This window comes from Phacochoerus africanus, chromosome 1 (assembly GCF_016906955.1).
Source record: "Phacochoerus africanus isolate WHEZ1 chromosome 1, ROS_Pafr_v1, whole genome shotgun sequence".
Taxonomy (NCBI): Eukaryota; Metazoa; Chordata; class Mammalia; order Artiodactyla; family Suidae; genus Phacochoerus; species Phacochoerus africanus.
The window spans coordinates 152,350,181-152,371,600 of record NC_062544.1 but is presented as its reverse complement, the minus strand read 5'-3'; the positions used below and the strand labels follow the sequence as shown (position 1 = coordinate 152,371,600).

The following is a 21,420-nucleotide window of genomic DNA, read 5'->3' as shown; positions in this document are numbered from 1 at the left end:
AGGCTGGCCCAGCACCAGTGGGAAGAGAGCACCACACACACAAAGCCCTGTGGGCTGAGGATGGGGAGACTGCTGTCCCGGGCTCCATACAAGGCGGGTGGCCCAACAGAAACCAGGGGAAGGGGTGCCTCCAGGGAGTCTGAGCAAGACGTGAATCCCAGTGAGTTGGAAGAATGTGCTCAGAGGACAAGGAGGGAGCCAAAGGCTGAGCTGGGCCACTTACATCCCCACACATCCAGGCCAGGTGTATGAATCACGTCACTGCTGATGACACTGAGGCTCTGCCCCCAGCTCTGAGAACCAGAGAAGGCGGGTGCCCACCCAGGAGCAGGACCGTGCGGAGGTGGCGTACAAGCAGGGGCAAGTAGTTAGGGACCGTGCATGGGCCCTGTCTGTCCATCCAGGATTCAGGCCCTGCTCAGGACAGAGTTGGCCCCCTTGGCTTGCCTGCCAGGGATTCCTAACCCCGCCCCACCCCCAAAGCCCAAGGACGTCGTTAAAAACGACTGAAGCCCCAGTTGTATGGGGCACAGAAGAGTCAAACATTGGTGTAATTCAATTTAAAGTTTTATGGGATGACACATGCGTGGAGGGTGGCTGGGAGGAGGAGCGTAAAGCTTCCTGGCAGGCCCCTTGTCACTTTTACGGTTTTCCATTGTTGCAGCGACTGGGTGGTTAATAACCAGTTTGTTTGTGAGGTTGCTGTGGAGGAGTGGAGCCTTTGCCGGGCCCTATGGTGGGAAACCCGGCCCACCCCCTTCCTTCCTGGGTGCCCACCATGTGGAAGCACAGTGAGGGGGGCCGGCGGTGAGCAAAATGAACCCAGCCTGCCTGTGGGCAGCTGTCCACTTGGCATGGGGACCACTCAGAATGGAGTCAGGCACACAGGCATGTGGCAGGAATTATGATGAAGCCTGAGTGTGCCATGAGGATCACAGTCCGTGCTCCAGGGCTTTCCTCAGGGGACTGACCACTGGGGGCAGCCCAGGCACTGAATGTGCCGTCACCCAGCAGGCAGAGCCCCAGCCCTGGAGTTGGATCTGTGGGCCTGTGGGGATCCCTGAGCTTCTGAAGACTCTCCTCCCTTTCCTAGGGTGTGTTTCTCATTTCCACAGGGGATCCCCTGAGAGGAAGAGCCAGTCTCCTTGGCTCCCTCCTCCCCAGGGGACAGTGGTCCTCTGGTGAGGCCCCAGTGGGGTGTTTGCATGGAGCAGAGCCCAACCCAGGAGAGGGGAGAGGGAAGGGGAGAGGGCACTGGGTCTGGAAGGAGAGCCAGGATGGGAGGGGCCTGGCAGACCTATGGTATGTCACCCGCTCTGGGAGCAGCCCCACGAGGCCCCACACCTGACATCGTCGCTGTGGGGAGGAGCTTTCCCCACTTTGGCTCCAGGCAACATCAGAGCAGCAAGGACTCCCAGGAGCTGCATCCCGGTGGCCACAAAAGTGCAGTCAGCAGCAGAGGGCCTTCGTGCCTCTGCCTGGCTCAGGTGCAGAGCCTACAGTACCGTGTGGTGGTGGCTGTCTGAGAGGAGGCCTGGCCCAGCACTGCTGGGGTGCAAGCCAGCCACCTGAGGAAACAGTTGGGAAGACCTAGTGAGATGCATTCTCCAGCCCGGTGGCCCATTGGATAGTGACACTGGAACACTCTGTATGGGTGTGCAAGTCCATGCTCCAGGAATGGCCGCTGCAGCATCATGTATAGCAGCAAAAATAGCAGCCCACGTGTCTATCAGGAAGGGCTTGGATAGATAAAATGTGGGGTTTTCATGTAAAGAAGGGCTTGCAGCAGTCCCAGTCTGAAGGAATAGCCTGGGTGTGTTCCACATGTCAGCAGCTGGGCACCTGTGTAGACACCAGTGACATACGTCTATACACAGACAGCTCAGTGTGCATAGATGTCACAGTTCAGTAGAGGAGACACGTGGTAGAGCTAAACCATAATATGGCACCCTTGTATACACTAACATTGATGCTATTCACGGTGCACCCGTGCATGCAGTGCAGACAGCAGGACACACAGACTGTGTGGAGGCAATGGCTGCAGGGGAGCTGGGCTGGGCACAGAACTGGGATCTTCAGCTCAATGTCAAGACCAGTACGAGCGACAGACTCACAGGGGTAGGAACACGGTAGTTATTACATACTTGACTTCCTGTACCTTTCTGAGTGGTTTGTTTCTCTGAGAAACCAGCAGGTGAGAACCAACTCCCCAAGGCCCATCTGCTGCTCCCCTCCTGCAGCCCCACACACATTGCTCTCTCCTCCAGCGGCGTCCTGAGTTTGGCTTTTTGTGCAAGATGCAATTAATGCATTAGGCAGGGGGATGTCTTATCTGTACCCAGCCCAGCTCTGAGAAGAGGGAGAAATAAGAGCAGCCAAATTGAAACCTTATTAAACCAAATTGGTTAGGTCTGATGGAGCCAAACCTAGACGGATCTTTAAAAGCTTATTTCATTTTTCCCTCCGGTCTGAACCTCTTTGAATTGAAGTAACTGATCCTGGTGTAAGCTTATTAGTGTCAACCTTGTGTGTTTCTTTTCCTCTCCGATTTACATTTTATTAAGTAATGATGAAGTTGCAAGGCCCCGACCCTCGCCTTTGGCACAGCCAGGAGCCTCCAGGCTCATTAATGGAACGAAAACGGATAATAGGGGTCCAATCTCATTATGGCCAGTACCGTTGTTACAGAAATCTCTGAACATCAGGAAGACTGCTAAGCCCCCTTCTTTCCAGCATCTGTTGCTTCTGTGGGATGCTGGGGGCCCCAGACAGGCTGCTCCTTTGCAATGGTATTGGCCATCCTTTCTTCCCTGCAGAAGGGATGCTACCGGGAAGCTTGCTCACAGGGGTGAAACTTGCGGACAACATGCGTGATATAGTGGGTGGATGAGACTTTCATGATGGGCAACTCTGGAAGCTGTGAGCAAGTGCCTCTACCTCTGGGGCCTTGGTCCCCTGGTCTGTAAAATGTGGCCACCGTTAGCTACCCATAGGGTTGTTGGGAACGAAGTAAGGCCCCAGCCTCCAGCCATTCGCCGCATCTCCTCCTCTTCCTTCTGCACCAGTCGGTAGTGAGACAGTGAGGGCCCCATCACAGGCTCGGGTGCCCGCTTTTCCACACAAGATGTGAGGAAGACAGAGATGATGCTTTGTAAGCCCTCTCGGGTCCCTTCCAAGCAGGTGTCCAGTGGCCTCAGAGAAATAGCCCAGGTCCTGACCCCAGCAGCCCACAAGGCGCCCCAGAGCTGGTGACCTACTGCAGAGCTCAGGAGACCCACAGGAGTGTCTGAGCATCGGGCCTGGGGGCAAATGGGGTGTTTGTTTGCTCAGTCACAGACCCCCACTGAGAGCCTGTGCAGAGACACCAAGGATGGCTGGAGGGTGAGGCAGCTGAGAAGCCAGGTCTGAAACCACCCACTGGGCCTGGCTGGCCATGACCATTGCTGACCTTGGCAGGGAGGAGGGGGTCTGGGCTCCAGGCCTGGCTCTGGAGGCAGCCCTGACTACTCAGCCTTCCACTCCCGAGTCTCCAAGCCCTTCTCTCTGGGCTCGCAACTCGTGAATATCTATACCTCTGCCATCCAGCCCACAGCCCTGGCTCTGCCCCCACTCTGCAGCTGTGGTACGATTTCTGCTCAGCTATTTAGGAGACAGGCCCGGACACCAGGCCTGCCCCACGTTTCCAGCACTTAGGTCCGAGTCTCAGCCTGTTTGCTTTGTGACCTTGGAGACATCAAAAACCTGTTTCTTCATCCATAAAATTGAATGTAAAAATATTGACTTGCCTTGTAGGGTTTTTATGAAGAATAACTGACCCAGATGATGGTAAAGCTTCTTTGTTAATCAGAAGGGGCCAAATACTTAGCAAGCACAAACTGGAGTTTGGAAAATTGTATGCTTACTCCACACACTCTGACCTGGTGCCAGGAGATGGGACGAAGCCCTGCAGGCAGCCAGGCCTCTCAGGCCAAGCTCAGGAGCCAGCCCACTGGTCCTAACAGAGGGCCTTCCTGTCCCACTTGACGGCGTCCCTCCCCCTCCCCCACCTTCTCTGTTTTTGTTGTGACACACCTATCAGGGAAACCCAGGGCTCTTGGTGAACCTCAGCCCTGCGTCTCCTCTGCTCGGAGCAGGGGGTGATCTGGGACCTCTAACCGTCCCGCCAGCCTTGGGGCCAGTCCTGCCTCCAAGTGGGTTTGGGCCTCATGGGCCTCTGCGAGTGTGTGGATCCCAGGCCAGCCCTAGGGCAGCAACAATGCTGTACTCATTTATGCCACAAATGTGCAGTGCAGTCTCTTAGATGCCAGGTGCTGTGCTGAGCACTAGGGGGTGTGAATGGGAAAAACGAAATTCAAACAAATCCCTCACCTCATGGAGTTACGTCCCATGTGGGAGAGACAGACAGTGAGCAAATATGTAATGTCAGGGAGTGGGGGGGGGTGCTATGAAGATAAAAGAAACAGGAAGAAAAGGCAGAGATGATGAGTGCAGTGGTCCTCTTACGGGGCGGAGGGGGGTGGTCAATAATGGGCTCTGATAATAAAACACTTGAGCAGAGGCAGGAAGGAAACAAGAAATACGGATTCTGGGGGAAGACCAAAAACCCTGGCAAGTGCAAAGGCCCTGAGGTCAGAGCCTGGCATGTTCCTGGAGCAAGAAGGGTCTTGTGAGTGAAGTGCCTCAAATGGGGCAGGGGCGGCCATAGCAGATAAAGTCCAAGCGGTCACGAGGGCCGTTTGTGGGGCCCTGGGTCAGGGGGCAGGTGTTAACTTTTGCAGAGTGAGGTAGGAAGCCAGAGACGGGGTGCAGGCGAAACCCCAGCCTCTGTCTTAGGTTTAAGCTGCTCTGTGCAGAACAGACTACAGAGAGGGCAGCGGTCACAGCTGGGGGCCTGCGGCTCGGTGGGCAGAGGATGCAGCAGAGGGGCTCAGGAGCAGGGCCTGTGTGAAAGTGAAGTCCACAAGGTCTCATGATGACGGGAGGATGCGGGTCATAGGGATGCTCAGTTTTCATCCAGGCAGCTGGAAAAGCAGAGGTGGCATTTCTGAGAAGGACAGGCTGAAGGGGATAGGCTTCAGGAGATGCCTCCCAGATATGGGGGGTGTCATATGCACCCTCCCCTCAGCTTGCCCACCTCCTGCTGCCCCCCTTTGCCGTCTCCCGCACTCTCAGCTGTCCTTCAGGCTGGATGCTACAGAAAGAACCCTGAACATCCTCCCTGCTGGCTTCTCTCACTCCTTTCTCATTCCTGCCAGGCAACCTGTTCTCCACACCACACAGCCAAGTGACCTTGTAAATTGCATGTAACAGCGCGTTTCCCTCTGCTCAGGTCCAGACTGCCATCACCCAGGGCTTTGTTGTCCTCAAGGTAAAGGCAGATGGCCTACCTCTAGCCTGACCCCACTGCCTAGCCACTGCCTGTCAGTCCCTCAAACAGGCCACCTTCTTGCCACCTCAGGCCTGCTTTGCTCTCCCTTCTGTCTGCAGCCCCTGTAGGCAGTTCCTTCTCCATCTGGGCTCAGCTTCAGTGTCACCTCCTCAGGGAAGCCCTCCCTGATAACCCAGGAGTAATTATGTCCCTGGTTATTTCCTCTCACAGCACCTCCCTGTGGTTTTGTGACTTTGCATTTATTAGTTGATGCCTTAATTAACGTTCCACTCAAAGTGGCCAACTCCACTGAACCAAAACTGAGTCCTGCTGTTCTGTGTGGTTCCAGGGCCCAGGCTGGCGCATGCAGGGAACTGGGCAAGCCCTCTTGAGTGAGCACACACGTGGGTATTGGTGAGGATTTGGTGAGTTGTTGAACAGTAGCTAGAAAGTGATAGGAGAGCCACTTATCCCACCATCAAGTTGGGAAACTGTCCACTCTTCCGTATCTCAGTATCCGGGATTGGCTTTCGTGTTCTTGATGTGGATCTCAGTGGATCAGAGCTTGCCATCGGCATGGGGGTGAGGGTCTGAGCGCCTGAGAAGCCACATGGTGCCTCGCCACCCACTCCATCTTGATCTGTTTCACAATTTCCTGTCTGGGCCCTAGATCTCGATTTGCACAGTTATTTGTCTTCATGGTGCTCTTAATGCATCTTTATTATTTCAGTCCTAAGAACACAAGCCCTGTTGGGAAGAGAACTCCTTTGAATCATGCTGGCCAGGCCCTGGGCCTGGGGGGCCATCAGGTGGCACGCGGCCCTGACCCCTCACCCCAAGGCTTGCAAACATGGAGCCCACTTGGCAAGTGACTCAGTGTGCTCTGCCAGCTGGGTGCAGCCATGAGGGGCACTTCTCTCCTCTGAGAGCTGCGAGGCAGGGTGTGGCAGCACAGGGGACCACAGCCCCACCCCCAGGACTAAGAAGGCAGGACTGACGACATCTGGCAGATGTCCAAGAAGCCGTGTGTCCATTGGATGTGGCCGTGTGTCCACTCGGTTTCCTGGCGGGGTGGAGCTCACTCACCAGTGGCCCAGCAGCTCCAGTCCAGGCCTGGACCCTCACACCCTCACCAGGCAGATGCCTCCCTGAGAGGGGACCCTCGCACCACATCCGGCAGAAAACTGGAGACCCAGTACTCATAGCTGGGAGAAGGATGGGGGTCTGTGCTCCGTCAGGTGTGGCATCAGTCACAGATAATTGCAGGTGCAGGCAGCCCAGGCACCAGCTCCAAGTTCACAATCTCCCAAAACAAAGCAAAATATATATTAGGCATATGTACTGCATGTGTCATCAGCCTCTCCTTGATCATATGATCATACACACAGCTATAAAAAGGGACTTTCTGGCAGAGCCTCCCTGCCTACCTGCTTGCACCCCTCACAAGCGTCCTATCTTAACAAATCTATTTCTTGCCCTAAATAAATAAATAAATAAACTAAAAAATAAATAAAAGTAAATGAAAAGAGGCTGATGTATGCCTCGTTCGAGACAGAGGAGCCCTCCAGCTAGGGGGCAGGCAGGGCCCCCGCTGGGAGAGGAGCACATGGGGAGACAGAAGTGGTTAGAAAGGGTTCACTTCTTGGGTGGTGACGCACCATGGATGTTGTGCTGTAATTTTAGTCAGTAAATATCTGAGACAGGAAGTGCAAAGGTCAGGAGCAGTTAGCCCAGGAGGGAAACTGCACTGTCCAGAGTGGGCAGGGAAGCCCCTCAAGGAGGTGTGCTGAGAGCTGGGGTTGTAGATGGACAGGAATGGGAACTCACCAGGCTGCAGGAGTACCAAGGAGGAGGAACCTGGCACAGTGCAGGGATGTGCAGAACCCATTGTCTAGGGAATTGGAGGATCCTCCACGGGCTGGGGCCTAAAGGGTGGCCTGGAGAATGCAGGGCTGTTGAATGGCCGCGGTGGGTGGCTCCAGTGAAGGCTGTGCACACTTGCTGGGGAACCAGGCCAGCAGACCTCCCTGGTGGGGCAGCAGAGTGGGTGCCCTGAGGTGTAAGAGCCCTACCTGCCTTATCCCCATGGGTGGGGGGCACCAATTACCATAGAATTTCACTTGAAGAAAGGATCTTGCTGCTCACAACAACTCCACCCTGGAGGTCTGGAGGTCACTGTGCAGGAGTTGGGGGCGCTTGTAGAGGTTGCATCAGCAGGCATGTTTTAGAGAGCTGCTGGAGGAGGGGCCAGGGGCGGGGGGCAGGGTGTGGAGGACAGCGCCCTGGTTGGGGAGGAAACGAGACTCTCTGGGCAGTTGCTTCGTGTAAGATAATATTCTCTGGTTACTCTGCAGCACATTCCTGAAAAATCTTAGTTTCCCGTTGCCCTTACAGACTACTTCAGAGATGGTTTATGTTTCTCTTTGATTGATCTTGGCTGTGGCTTTTGACACTGTGCTTCTCACTTTCTCTGCCCCCTGACCTCCTGGGTAGGTAGTTAATGGTTTTTATACAAACACTGGAGTATCAGGCTCCCCAGGAAAGGCCTGGGCTCCTGCAGCTCATTTAGAAAAGGAGTGTTCCGCACGCCTGACTTCCTAGACAGGGTGCTTGGACCTACAGGTCAGAATTGTCTTTAGCGTGACGACCTTTGATGGCAGGTTTTCTGATTTCTGTGCTGTGCTGTTTCTGTGCTATGATTTCTGAGACCCCTGCACATTAGTTCAGCTCATCTCTGCAACGTGGATCTCAGTAGGGACTTTTGTTCATTTTATGAAAGTTTATTGGAGCCCTTTCTGTGTTCCTGATTTGCCAGCTGTGGGTGCAGAAATCTGCTGGCCTAGTAGTCAGTGTGATGGTTTAGAAGCAGAGGTAGGATCTGGCTGCTCTTTTGCTGTCACTCCAGGTGACTTCCGGCCTGGAGCCCCACCCCCCCGCAGCACTCCCACCTTTGCACCTACCGGTCCCCCTGTTCAGAATTGACTTTCTGTGGCGTCCACGCAGCTGATTCTTATATCGGGTCTTAGCTCAAAAGTGGCCGCTGCAGAGGTCTTCCCTGACCTCTGATGACAGGGAGCCAGACCCTCCCCCACCGGGCCTCCTCCAGCATCTACCCTGTGTTTCCTCCAGAGCATGTCATAAACAGTGTGCAAATTATAATCATATTAGTTATATATATTTATACACATAAAGTGCTATGTATCAGTTTTACATGTATTACTACAAATTGTATTATGATTGTGATATTGTTGTTTCTGGATGTTAAGCCCTTTGAAAACATAGCTGGCTCTGTCCCCACTCCTGGAACAGTGCCTGGCACACAGCAGGCCCTGGGGACCTTGTGTCTAGTGAATGAAGAGTGACTCTGCCCCGGAGAAGCCCTCAGGCTGGCAGCAGGCGTGTCCAGAGCAGGCAGTGACCACACAGCAGGCTGTGGGTCTGAGGGCCTGGGACAGCACCAAGGAGAGCTGGGGGTCTGGGCAGACTTTCCAGGGCAGAGGTGTTTGTCCTGGGCTCTCGAGGCAGCGGGCAGAGCACGGAGCTGGGGGCGGGGAGCAAGCTGAGATCATGGGAAGGGCAGGACTAGAGGGGAGCCAAGGTGTGGGATTGGCTGTGGTGAATGCTGCCCATGACCAGGCCTGGGTGCCTTGTGGGCCTAGCGTTCTTCGCAGGGTGGAGCCCGTTCCATGCAAGGGTTCTGATCGGGTGCAGTGAATGCTGGTGGTGCTGGGTGGAAGCCCCTCCAGCTGGAGGCCCCCCACCCCATCATCAGTGCACATTGGCTGCAGTGTCTCCCTCTTGCTCCTGACCAGGTGGTGAGGAAGGTGAAGTCCATGCAAATGTTCCACACACCTGTTACCTCTGCTGTGCAAGGGGACCGGCTGGGCATCTGCGTCACCCAGTTCGACCCCAAGCTGCTAGAGCGCGGCCTGGTGTGCGCCCCCGAGTCCCTGCACACTGTCCACGCAGCTGTCATCTCCGTGGAGAAGATCCCATATTTCCGGGGACCCCTACAGACCAAGGCCAAGTTCCACATCACAGTGGGCCATGAGACGGTCATGGGCCGAGTAATGTTCTTCAGCCCCGCCCCTGACAGTTTTGACCACAAGCCAGTGCTGGACTCCTTCGACTTCTCCCAAGAATACCTCTTCCAGGAACAGTATCTGTGCCCAAGCTCAGCACCAGCCGCCACAGACACCACGGACAGCGGTGGAGATGACAAGAAGGCGGGCCAGGCCTCTGAAGGCCACTGCCCACGGCAGCAGTGGGCCCTTGTGGAGTTTGAGAAGCCCGTCACCTGCCCTCGGCTGTGCCTGGTGATTGGCTCCAGGCTGGACGCAGACATCCACGCCAACACCTGCCGGCTGGCCTTCCATGGTGTCCTGCTGCACGGGCTAGAGGACAAGAACTATGCTGAAAGCTGCCTGCCCAAGCTGAGGGTGTACAAGCTGAAGCATAAGCATGGCTTCGTGGAGCGGGTAAGCACCCTCCCTGCCTGGCCCACCTGGGCAGGTGTCAGGTGACAGCCAGGGGGACCTACTGTGGTCTCATTCAGGGGATGGCCAGGAGTGTGTGTCCCCTGACCCCAAGGTCAGAGCTGGGCCAACACCCAGGCAGGGCCCATGAGCCCACCTGGCTGGCAGCCCCACACCTGCCCTTGGGCCTGGCCTCTCACACAGCCAGCTTCTGAAGCAGCACTTCTCCTGGGCACACTCCTCCAGGGGCAGCTGGGCCCTGCTGTCACCCTGGGGCCAGGCCCAGATCTCATGCCTTGGCCCAACTGAGCTCCAGCGGGCAAGGTGGCCGCCCTTTTGCTGAGCCAGTTATGTCAAGGGTGGAAGCCTGGCTGGTCAGTATAGACCAGGCCAGGCCACGTCTATCTTTGCCAGTGAGGATGGGGGTGCCAGAGAGCATGAGGCACAGGAAGATGACGGCGTTGGGGGCCAGGCCATGGCTTTCTGGGGCACTTGAAGCTGGTTGTCACTGAACACAGGCCTCAGGTTTGTGGATGAACCAGTCTAGTGTATAGGCCTGTTGCTAGGGGAGACAGATGTGGTGGCCTGGGAGCCCACACCGGGTGCCAAAGTCCAGGAATCATCTTTCCCCATTAGGCGTCCCTCCGTCCCAGGTCATCTGTCCCTGCAGCTCTGCATGGAAACACAGGGCCCTGCCCCAGGTAAATGGGTGTGGGACACACAGACCTCACTGCCCTATGGCTGACTCCCTGGTACATGCCCATGGGGGTCGGGGGTGGTGGTGGGTGGTCCTGAGAGTGGACTGGGCTCTGCTAACTCAGAGCCTCAGGGCCAAGACCCCCATGTAGGGAAACTCTGGAACCTGTGGGGTCTGCCTGAGGCTCTGATCCTCACACAGCAGAGGAACGTTACCCCCCAGCCCAGCCCTAAGGGTACAGGCTCCAGGAAACCAGGAGGAGGTGTCCAGGGCCTGATGTGAGCTGTTCCGGGGCTTCCATTGCTTGCGCCCTCCAGCCTCCCTCCCACCATCCCAGGTGCCACCTCCTACCCCTTCTCGGCTCAGGACCACCCCCTTCCTCTCCTGTCTCCCCACCAAGCCCCACCCTGGGTGGGGCAATGAGAAGATGCCCTTCCTTACCCACTTGCAGGTCCAGGACTCCCAGCCCCGTGGGCTAAGGCACAGCCCTGCAACTCAGCAGCAGAGCTGGGTCTCTGAGTTGCTGCCCATGCACACCCTGGAGTGATTCTGCATCCCTCTTTCCCGTTGGTAAAGTCACTTACTCTGGGACCCTGTTTCCTCATGTGTAAGAATCACATGAAAAGAGGTGGGCAGATGAGGGCTCAGCGCCCAGGACAGTGAGTGCCCTGCACTGCCTGACACCTCTGACTGTTGCCACAGTTCTGGGGCCCCCTCACACCCCCTCTGCTTCCCCCACCTGGCAGCTCGTGGACCTCCACCCCAGTGACCTTCCAGAAAAGTCAGATGTTGCACCAACTCCCACTTGAACATCTTTCCAGGCCACCAGAATGAAGGGAGGACTGCACCTTTGCAGCGTGGTGGACACAGGCAGGCCACAAGCAGCAGGCTGAGTGGGGCAGCCTGGAGACCAGGGCGGGGCGAGTGGCAGGCCAAGCATGGCAGGTCTGCCGCTGAGGCCACAGGCCCAGAGTGCACAGACTACAGGCCACCGGACAGGCCCCATAGGCCCTGTGCCCTTGCTGGGTGGCAGGGTGGGAGCCCAGCACTGTTCACTTGGACTTCCCTCATGGCTCAGCTGCCTGGGTTCCCCACTGGGGTGGCTGCAAAAAGCTGGCAGCTTCTTCCCCCCCATGCTGGAGTCGGGCTGGGTGTGCCTGCCATCCTGGGTCTGGGACCCACTGGCGCCGGACGGGGAAGGCCTAAGGGCTGGGCCAGAGGGACCTGCGGCATCGGCCCAACGGAGTGTAAACAGGAGACGCCACCAGGAGCGCTGGCCAGCTTTGAAGTATGAGGCGGCACTGCCTCCCGGCTCCCAGCTCTCCCTGCTCCACTGCTGATGGCTTGTTAAATGTACCCAGGGCACCGGGGAGCAAGCCGGCTGGGGGTGCGAGCCACCTGCGGCAAGCACAGGCTCCTCGCTCTCCGGTAGGCTCACCCCCCCCAGCCCTTGGAGGGAACCGCACTGCAGTCCCCTCAGCCAGTTCTGCAGTCCCCTCAGCCTCTACTCAGGAAACAGGGTCTTCTTACAGCAGAGGCCGAGCAGCCCCTCTCCTTGGGGAGGGGGCCTGGCCCAAACCCCAGGCCTCTCTGCTGCCTTCCAAACCATATGAGAGCCGAGACTCTCCCTCAGCTGCTGAGATGCCTGTTGGCCCTCCTTTGCAGAGTGCTCTTTTTGTTGGTGTGCAGACACAGGGTCAGGGCAGCTGGGCGTGGTGGAAAGAACTGCTTCTGGATCCAATGTACCAAGCAGGTGCTGGCCCAGTCTGGCTGTGGCCCAGTGATGCCCCGCACACACCTGCCCCCAGTACCTGTTACTTTAACAGAGTTGGTGGGGAGTGGATCAGACCACACGTGCGAGGCCTTGGCATGAAGCATGAGCCTGGCGCGCAGCGAGCACCCAATAAAGCATTAGCCTCCCTTTTTCTCCAGGAAAATGCAGCCTCCTTTGGGGGTGATGCCTTGGTGCCTCCTTATCAGCACTAGCAAGAGATTTGCCCTCATGACAGGGAACAGAAATGGGAAGGGAGGCTCCATGGTCAGGGTCATGGGCCACTGGACTCAGCATTGCTGGGCTGGGCGCCTGATTGGTGCTAGGCAGCCCCAGTTTTGAGGATACAGCCTGGCTAGCCCCTGAGTGGCCTTGGCCATCCTAGGGCCCTCTGGAACTCCAATGACAAAATGAAATGAATTGCAGGCTAATCTCTGTTCCTGGGTTTGCACCAGGGGATTTTGATCATTGCCCCCAATGGACTTTGGCATCAGAAACCTCACCTCTTCCTCACCTTGGCGGTGGTTGAGTGTGCCCTGTGATCATAGGGGGACCACAGAGGCTGGAGAAGGGCCCCCACACTGCGGGGGTGGTGGGGGGAGGGGAGGCACCATCTTGGCAACTTGTTTCTTTGGCCAAAAAGGACGGATGAGTCTGGACGTCATCATTCCAGGGACCAGGGAGATGTCGATCCTGGTGGCTCCACAGCCCATTTGCAGTTGAGGTCTTTCCTGGCTCCCGTCCTCTGCGGTTGGATGACTCACTCCCACGGTTCTGGGTGGGTCAGAGGCACCCCAGCCGCAGGTGCTGCCTCCGTCCTCCACCTGAGCTTCTCCCCGCTTCATGCTCTGCCCATCAAGGTTCTGGCCAGTTGTCCTGCTACCAAGTCTTCATGTTCTTGCCGACACCAACACTCCTTATCCTGACAATAGCCTTTTCCAGAGGAAGAAACAGGTTCAGAGAAGCCCCATGCCCAAGGTTGCAGCAGGAGGAGGTGGATCAGGACTGCAGCCTTGCCAGCCCTCTCTGCTCAGGGCTCCATTTCACAGCCGGCTGCTCTCTCTCCTTGGTGCCACTTCTCCAATTTGAATTAGAATAGTCGCTTCAGAACTTGGGCAATTCCCAAGCCTCATCACGGGAGCCGGCCCTGAGAGAGACACACACATGTAACGACATAATTACGTGCGCCGCCAGCCAAGTCTGCGCTCAGAGGCCAAGACAGCAGGGACCTGCCTGGCGCAGAAGTGAGGCTCGGACTCCGAGTGCAGTGGTGGCTGCGTTTTGGGAGCTTGCCTTCCCACAGAAGGCTAATCAGCAAGCCTATTGTTCATGCAGACAGTGAAAGTTCTACTTAGAGCTGTTGCAACTGTGCACATAGCACATCATTGTTCCCAGGGAGCACTTGCAGAGCAGATTCTGCAGGGCAGATCCTGCAGGGCAGATCCCACAGGGCAGATCCAGATCCTGAAAGGCAGATCCCACAGAGCAGATCCCCCTGCATGGGCTTTGGTCTAACATCACAGCAATGGATTCGAGAGAAAGAAGTTCTCTCCTTGTTGATGTGTTGGTGTCTGATCTTTGGGGTCTCTGTGTAGATAAGAGCTCAGTCATTGTGGGTGCTCATGGTCTAGAGATGGGGGGTGGGGCCATGCCATTTCCCATAGTGATCCGCCCTTGCCACCCAGAACGGATGCCATCTCTGGCCTTCCTGCAGCTCCACAGGGATGTGGGCCTCCCTGCCTCCCACAGAAAGCCTGGCCCTGATAACTTCTGAAGAGATGTGTGCTAGGGGGAGCAGAAATGTGTGCCTGCTGCCCCTGCTTCATCCTGGCTCTTCCTGATTAGTCCAATAGGGACGCTGCAAGGGGATGGCCAGTGGGAATTTGAATTACTGGCTCTGGCACTAGCAGCCCCCTCAGGTCTTGTCCCTGAGCTCAGCCCTGACCTCTCCAAAGTGGTGAGGAAGCTGCTTGCAGATACGGGCTCTGTAAGGCTCAGTGCCACCTGCTGTTACCTCAGTCAGTGGGGGTGGGGGCTCTTGAAGGCCTCCCCCAGTGACAGGCAGTCTTAGCAACAAGTTGAACTTGGGACAGTCCTTCCATTGTGGGGACTGTGGAATGGCTAGTCCAGAAGCATTGGGTTGGTTTAGCTGAAGTCCTGGCGCCTGCTATACCAGGCTGGGCTCCTGGCCAGGCTGGGACGGAGGGCCACCCTTGGCCATTTGGGGCTGGTGACATCTGCCCATCCTGACTGTCCTGTCCTGCGGGAGAAGGAGCTACCTCCATTCAGTTCACCCTGCAGCCTTGCTGGCCCCCATGGCAGGAGCAGGCTGCCAAGTGGAGGGCAAGCCAGGTCCCACCCGCCAGGGGAGCCTGGCAAGTCCTTCAGACAAGGAGGAGTTCCCATGCAGGAAGGAGGCTGATCTATAAAGGGCAGTGCAAGTGGGAGTGATCACCCCTGTCATTCCTTGGACCTGATTCACCATCACTGGGGGGAGGAGGCCAGTACCTTTTATCTGGCGCTATGGATCAAATAGAATAGGATATGTTTCTCCAAAAGGTTTGTAGTGTAAGTGGGACAGTTTCTGCTTTGCAAAGAAATCCATCTGGGGCCCTTGGCCAAGTCTTGGCATCTTGGGCAGAGCAAGATGTTTCTGAGCCTGGCCCACAGGGGTACCCTGGGCGCAGGTCCCACTGTGGGCAGCACCTCTGGCTTCCATGTGGCTGCATGAGCCAGTGCCTGCACCCAGGCCAGCGCCTGGGCCCTGAGGGCAGGAGAAAGCTTCCACAGTTTCTGCCATGGTCCCCATGGGGGACCTGGCATTCCAAGGCCTTGTAGAGCTTGTCTTTACATATGTGTGTGCACACACACACACCCCTGCCCCTCTCTTTATGCAGAGGCTCAGGCCCCAGAGAGGAGCTGGATAGGGAGGGAAAGCATGGGACAGGGGCCCCGACCATGCTGCCCTCCCCAACCAGGGGGTGCTGGGGCCCAGGCTGCCAGAGGCACTAACACTCTCTCTTGGGGGCCGGGTGTGGGTACAGGTGATGGACGACTACAGTGTGATCGGCCGTTCCCTGTTCAAAAAGGAGACGAACATCCAGCTCTTCGTGGGGCTCAAGGTGCACTTGTCCACCGGGGAGCTGGGGGTCATCGACAGTGCCTTTGGTCAGAGCGGCAAGTTCAAGGTCCACATTCCTGGTGAGTGTGGTCATTTCCTCCCCCTTGTGGGAACCATGCAGGGATGGTGGGGACAGCACCCAGACAATGCCTCTTGGCTCGGGATCGAGGCCCACCTGTACCAGTGCACCAGGCTTAGCCCATGTGGCCTTGTGGCTTCTTGTCCCAGCGCTTGTGGCTAGGAAGCCAATGTGGATCCTAGAGGAGCCTGGCGTGGACTAAGCATTTGGTCCAAGCGCCCCCTGCACTGTCACGTGGCTTGTGTGTGGAGGTGCTGCTCTGACAGGCAGTTGGAAGGGGCACGGCTGGTGAGGGAGACCGTCCAGGGTTGACATATGGCCCTGGAGCCATAGGGTTCCCCAGAACGCGAGTTGCTACCTCCATTCCTGCCTCCCGCTTAGTCAGAGTTGGGACTTGTCCATGGCAGGGTTGAGGTATGCGTTTGCTACTGAGAACAGAGCCCCCAGGTGTCCTCAGCTCTGCACCCCGTCACTTGTCACACCCACCCCAACTTCCAGGGGTCCTACAGCGCCAGGTGGCACCGTGGGAGGAGCCAAAGTGGACCAGGGAGGAGGTGTGCTGCACAGGAGAGAGCAGCCAGCAGCCAGGGAGACCCTGGAAAGGGGTGACAGCTCATTAGGGGCCTGGCCACAGGGAGGGAGGGAAGGAGGGCCTTGGGGACCAGGCAAGGGCCACAGGGAGGGAGACACACAGAGGCCCTGAGTCTTTGGGCAGAGCTCTGCACGCCAGGGAGCATGTGGGACACAGTGGGGCCCTGCCAGAGCACCAGCCACAGGGTGAGGACCCCAGGGTGCTTCCATTAGTGGATCCGTCTGCTGCATGGTGTCAAGACAGTCGAGACCCACCTGCCTTGGTGTCCGCATGCCGCTGTGCTGCGTGGAGCTGCAGGATCCGGTTCTGCTGCCATGAGGGCGGGGAAGCCATGCGGCCATCCATGTCTGGTCAATAGCTGGGTCTTGAGCGCACCTTCCTTGGGCTGACTCTGGTTGGGGTGCTGCCCGCTCTCCCAAAGGCCTGGCCGGGCCCTGGTCTTGAGCATCTTCCCTCTACCCCTTGACAAGGAGGGCAGTGGTACTGCAGCACTTGCTATGGTCCTGAGCTCCGAGGCCTCTTTCAAGGCAGGGAGCCCCATCAAGGCGGACGGAGGACCCCCCCAGGGCAGAGGTACACGTGGGTACCTCGGCTGCAACACCAGGCTTTAGGCTCCCATCCTGGGCCACAGGAGCACACACAGGCCAGTGTCCGGACCTCGGACCCAGGGCCCCACCTATACCTGGGGGGGCCCTCTGGGCACTGGGGTAGGGTGGGGGTGAGAGCCAAGCTGCTTGAGGTGGGGAGGCACACCCAGGCCTTGGGGGCCTGCTGGTCCACACCAAGGGACAGAGGGCACCATCCGCGTCCTCCTCCTGGGTCATCACATTGACCTTACCCCTGGCTCCCCTTCCTCTGCCCTGAGGCAGTTTCGGGTGGGCTGTGCCCAGAGCAAGAACTAGGAGGAGGCTTGTTTGGGGCCCTGGATGCTGGGGGGACGTGGTGACGCTGCTTTAGTGGAGTTCACATTCCTGTCTTAGGTCAGTGTTGCCTTTTTAATAGGTCTGCTTCCTGTTTGTGGCTTTTAAGCTTTTTATTAAATATAACTGGTCAGATTCTTTCATCCCACCCACCCCCACTCCCCACCCGCTCCTGCTTGCCCTTTCCTGCCATCCCTCCCTAAAGAACTACATGTAACCTTTTTGAAGTGCTGAAGGGAGACTCCTCAGGAAACAGGCATCCAGTGCCAGGTGGGGAGGAGGGGGGCTGCTGGCTCAAGTGGGAAGAGTGGGATCAGGAGCCGGGATTTGGGGTGTACCCTTCAGGTTCCTGGAACAGAGAGTGGTGGGAGGGTGTCCAGCCCAGAGATCATGTTTGGGGCTGCAGTCGAATGCACCTTATGGGCTTTCTGCCTGCTCTGAGGAGCCCTCTGGGGTCCTACCCCCACCTGCCCCAGGCCTCAAGGCCAAGAGGGCCAAGCCAGTGTATGAGAGGCCTGTGTTCTGGCCTCACACCCCAACCACCCAGGCTCACCTGCAGGCTGCTTGGCATGGGCTCTTGGGTGACCTCAAGAACAGGGCTTGGGATCCCGCTCCCTGGGGTGGGGAGCGGCCCCCGCCAAGACCATGATGGCTTTCACTGAAAACACTGGCAGGTGGGGTCTGTTCACGCTTGCCTTCCTGCCCACCCTGGGAGCTGAAAGCTAGGCGCCTCCAAGAACAGGGACTCTGGGGTCCACCAGACCCAAGCTGAAGTCCTGGCTGGAGTTTTCATCTTTCTGAGCCTCTGTTTCCTCATCTGTAAGATGGGTTATTGTGAGGGGTTTTCTTCCAAACTTTTTGAATAACTTCAGACATAAGGAAAAGTTGAAAGAAGAGTTTCTTGAACGTTGATTGGCTTTCCCATGTGTTGATGCCTTATCACCTTTGCTGTCTGGTGCTGACCCCCTGAACGCCAGCTTTGGGCTGCAGCCACCCTAGCACAGTGCTCAGGCTCCAGGACTGGGCCTCCCCATCCCCACGAAGGGCTGAGGCACAGTCCACTGCCTACTCCCTTGGGAGTCCCAGCAGTGCCTTTCAGAGCCTTCCCAAGAGGATCAGGGAAAGAACACATCCTGCATTTGGTGGCTGTGTCCCCTGCAAGAGCCCTAGTCCCATGAGCGCATCACTCTGGTTGCATGCAGAGTTCTTTTTCCTGCCGTGGGCAATGTGGAGGGGAAGACCTGCCGCTGACATTCAAATGTGTTTTTGAAAAATATCAGAACACAGAGCTTTGCATGCATCTCATCTCAACCATGGAAGAAGAAGTTTTTACAAAGAAGAGAGAGAAGAAACCAAGTGAAAATATTCATGATGGGAACACGGGAGACTCTTTTCCCTTGTATTTTTCTTTAACGTGCGGATTTAGCTGAATGAGCCCATGCAGGCAGGAAGCCCTTCTGCCAAGACATCATTCACACCTCTGGGCCAAAGGTATGAGAACCCCCCACCTCAGACCCAGGGCTGTCCTCGCCCCTTGGTCCCCAGGCAGGTTGGCTGTGTCACTGGCAGCAGCCCCCTCACCCCTCAGACCACCACCATCCAAGAGCCTGGGAGGGAGCCAAGGAATGGGAGCTTCTCTGAGCCCCACTTCTAGTGGGCCCCCCCTTTACTCATCCCAAGGACAGCTGGCCGGTGTTGGGCCTCTGCCCCACATCCAGCGCCACGCAAGGAAGGCAGGTGCTAGGCAGCTCGGAGGGAGGCGAGGGGACTCGGTAAGAGGCTGAGGGTGGGCTGGCCCTGAGCACTCCAGGCGGGGGCGGGGGCCACTGCGGGTGTTCGGGCAGAGGAGGCCAGGATCTGAGGTGTCTGAGGACAGTAATAGTGCTGGGGTCCAGGGGGCTTCTCACTGCATGTGGCTCCCCAAGAGCTGCCAGCAGACTCGGAGAGCAGGTTGAGGCACTGCTCAGGCTGCCTGCTGGCCCAGTGGCCTTCTCCCCCATGGAGGCCCTAAGCTGGCTTTGTTAGGGCAGCGACCGTGGAGTGAGGTGGACCCTTCCGGGGTGGTCGCTGGCATCTCGCTGGGTTCTGTCCCCAACCAGTCAGGAGGTTCCAGGGAGCAGCTCAGATGGAAGAAAAGAGGGTTGGAGAGAGAAGTGAGGGGTGAAAGTTGAGGTTTTAGAAAGTCCCTATAAAATGAAAACAAACCATCCATCTCCCTCGCTGGCATCTCACCCGACAGTGGCCTCTGTGGGTCTTGCCCCTGTATCTGTGTGGGGCAGCCCTGAACCCTAGTCCAGACCAGCTTGCCACTGACAGCCCCCACCGCCTCTCCCAGACACCATCCTGATGGAGGGGCACCTTTCCTACACAGGGAGCACTTGGGATGTCTTTTCTCCAAAAGAATGGCCAACCTCCTCCTCCGTTGGCCACTGAAGCATTTCAAAGCAATTGTAAAAATTATATGAACCCCATCGAAGAACTGTTACAACAATGTTTATATCCAGAATTTGAAGCAAAGACAATGATATTATAAATAATTGTAGATGATGAAGATAGGCAAGAAAAAATAACATCATTAAAAGAATTTTACAAGACGGACCGTTCACAAAGATGGATGGAGTAACACAATACGTTAAAAATATCTGCAATTAACATAAACACGGCACAGCAGACAAAAACCATCTGCCGGCTGGCCTCACCCTGGGCACGGTCCCCAGTCATCTGCATGGGCGGTGCCAGGGGCTTTGCTGTGGCCACTGTGAGAGGGGTCCACCCCGGAAGAGGCCACTATGGGTGTGTGCCCAGTGGGTCTGGAACCTCTTTAGAGGAACCAGAGGCCAAGGATGCACCCTCTTTCCCTTCACTGACCCAGGTGAGGTTGGCCCATCATAGCACCCACTTCTTCTCCCTCACAGCTCTTGGATGCTGCCTTGGTTCCCCAGGTGTCCCCAAGCCACATATGCTGCGATAGCACCGAGGGCCACGCACCCCAGCCCAGACAGCTCTCGTGACAGCTGGGCATGCCCATCCCCAGCGGACAGACTGCCCGCACACACTGGGTCCCTGCACCTCTTCACCTCTAACCAGTGTTTGATTTCCTAAAAAAAAAGTAAAGATTGTTTTTAACCCTGGAAAACTTTGGTGACACAGAACAGAGTAGACACTATGAAACCAGCAAGATCAAACAAACGTGACCGTACTGCCACGTGTCTCAAACCTCCCTCCTTTAAGAGATCCAAGTCTACACACAAAGCAAAATCCCCCTTCCCCCTACTGTCCCACAGGTGACACCCGCTCCATGGGGCTGTGGCCTCATGCTATGTGCGTCCACATCACAGGTCTGGAGTGTGTGAGGATGGGCTGAGCAGGATCTGGGCACCTGCATGCTCCTGCCCCGTTGGCCCTCCCCTGCCTGAGTGCTCATTACTGGTGTTGGAAAGGAAGTGCTGACCCCCGGAAACTGGCCCCTGGGCTGGGCCTTGCCCCAGGCAGTGGGTGATTTCTCGAGGCAGGGTAGGCAGCTCAGGACTGTGGGAACCTCAGAGGAGCCACCTGTGCCTAGCTCTGGAGCCCGAGTATGGCTCCTTCACATGCTGCTCACGCCCCATGCTGTGCCCTCAGCTCCGGCTGGGGGCTCAGGCAGGAGCAGTCGCTGGGCCCCTGCCCTAGGGGGTGCCACACCTCCAGTCAGGTGGGTGCTAGGAAGGAAGTGCGTAGGTAACAGGGAAGCACAGCTTCTTGGGGTCTGGAGAAACCTGGAGCACTTTTGAGGAAGCAGCACCACAGCCAAACCAGGCCCATGATTCAGAGTTTACTAGGGTGTCCCAGAGGGGCATGTACAAAGGCCCTGTGGTGGGCCTGGAGCACGGCTGTGCGCTGGGAAAGGTTGGTGGGGCCTTTGTCCAAGACCTTGGGACAGGAGAAGCCACTAGAGCCAGGCCTGAGCTTGTGTCTCTGAGGCCACTGCCTGGATCACCTTAGGCAAGGTCCTTGCATCTCAGTTTCTTCTTCTGAAACAGGGTCCTAACACCCACCCTCCATGAGGAGCCGCCCTGGCAGTCTTTGGCCTCCTGGTAGACCCTCAGACTGTCAGATGAGAGACACGAGAGGGTGTCCCAACACCCGGACCTTGGGGTGACCTTCCTGGGAAAGGGGGCTGCAGCTTCCCCACCACAAAGTCCACCGGAGGACCTGGGCCTTGCCTACCCAGGAGCACATGGCCTGGGAGGAGGGTGCGAGCCAGAGTTGAGGTGCTGCCTGGCTGATTCTGGCTCGGGGTCCTCTCTCCCAGGCCCACCTGAGAGCCCTGGGCCAGGAGGTGCTGCAAGAGCTGAACGTCTCTACAGGTGTGCCCGAGCCTTTGTGTCAAGTGTGCGTCCATGTGTGTCTGTGCCCAT

General features: G+C 57.1%; 1 protein-coding gene across 1 annotated transcript in view; it reads left to right on the top strand.

Annotated features, from left to right (window-relative positions):
- Positions 1-21,420, top strand: part of EEFSEC (eukaryotic elongation factor, selenocysteine-tRNA specific) — a 156,231-nt gene that overhangs the window by 123,279 nt on the left and 11,532 nt on the right. The window contains exons 5-6 of the mRNA XM_047782429.1: positions 9,181-9,846; positions 15,356-15,512. Of these exons, the coding sequence (XP_047638385.1) occupies positions 9,181-9,846; positions 15,356-15,512 (823 nt within the window). The remainder of the gene's footprint in view (positions 1-9,180; positions 9,847-15,355; positions 15,513-21,420) is intronic.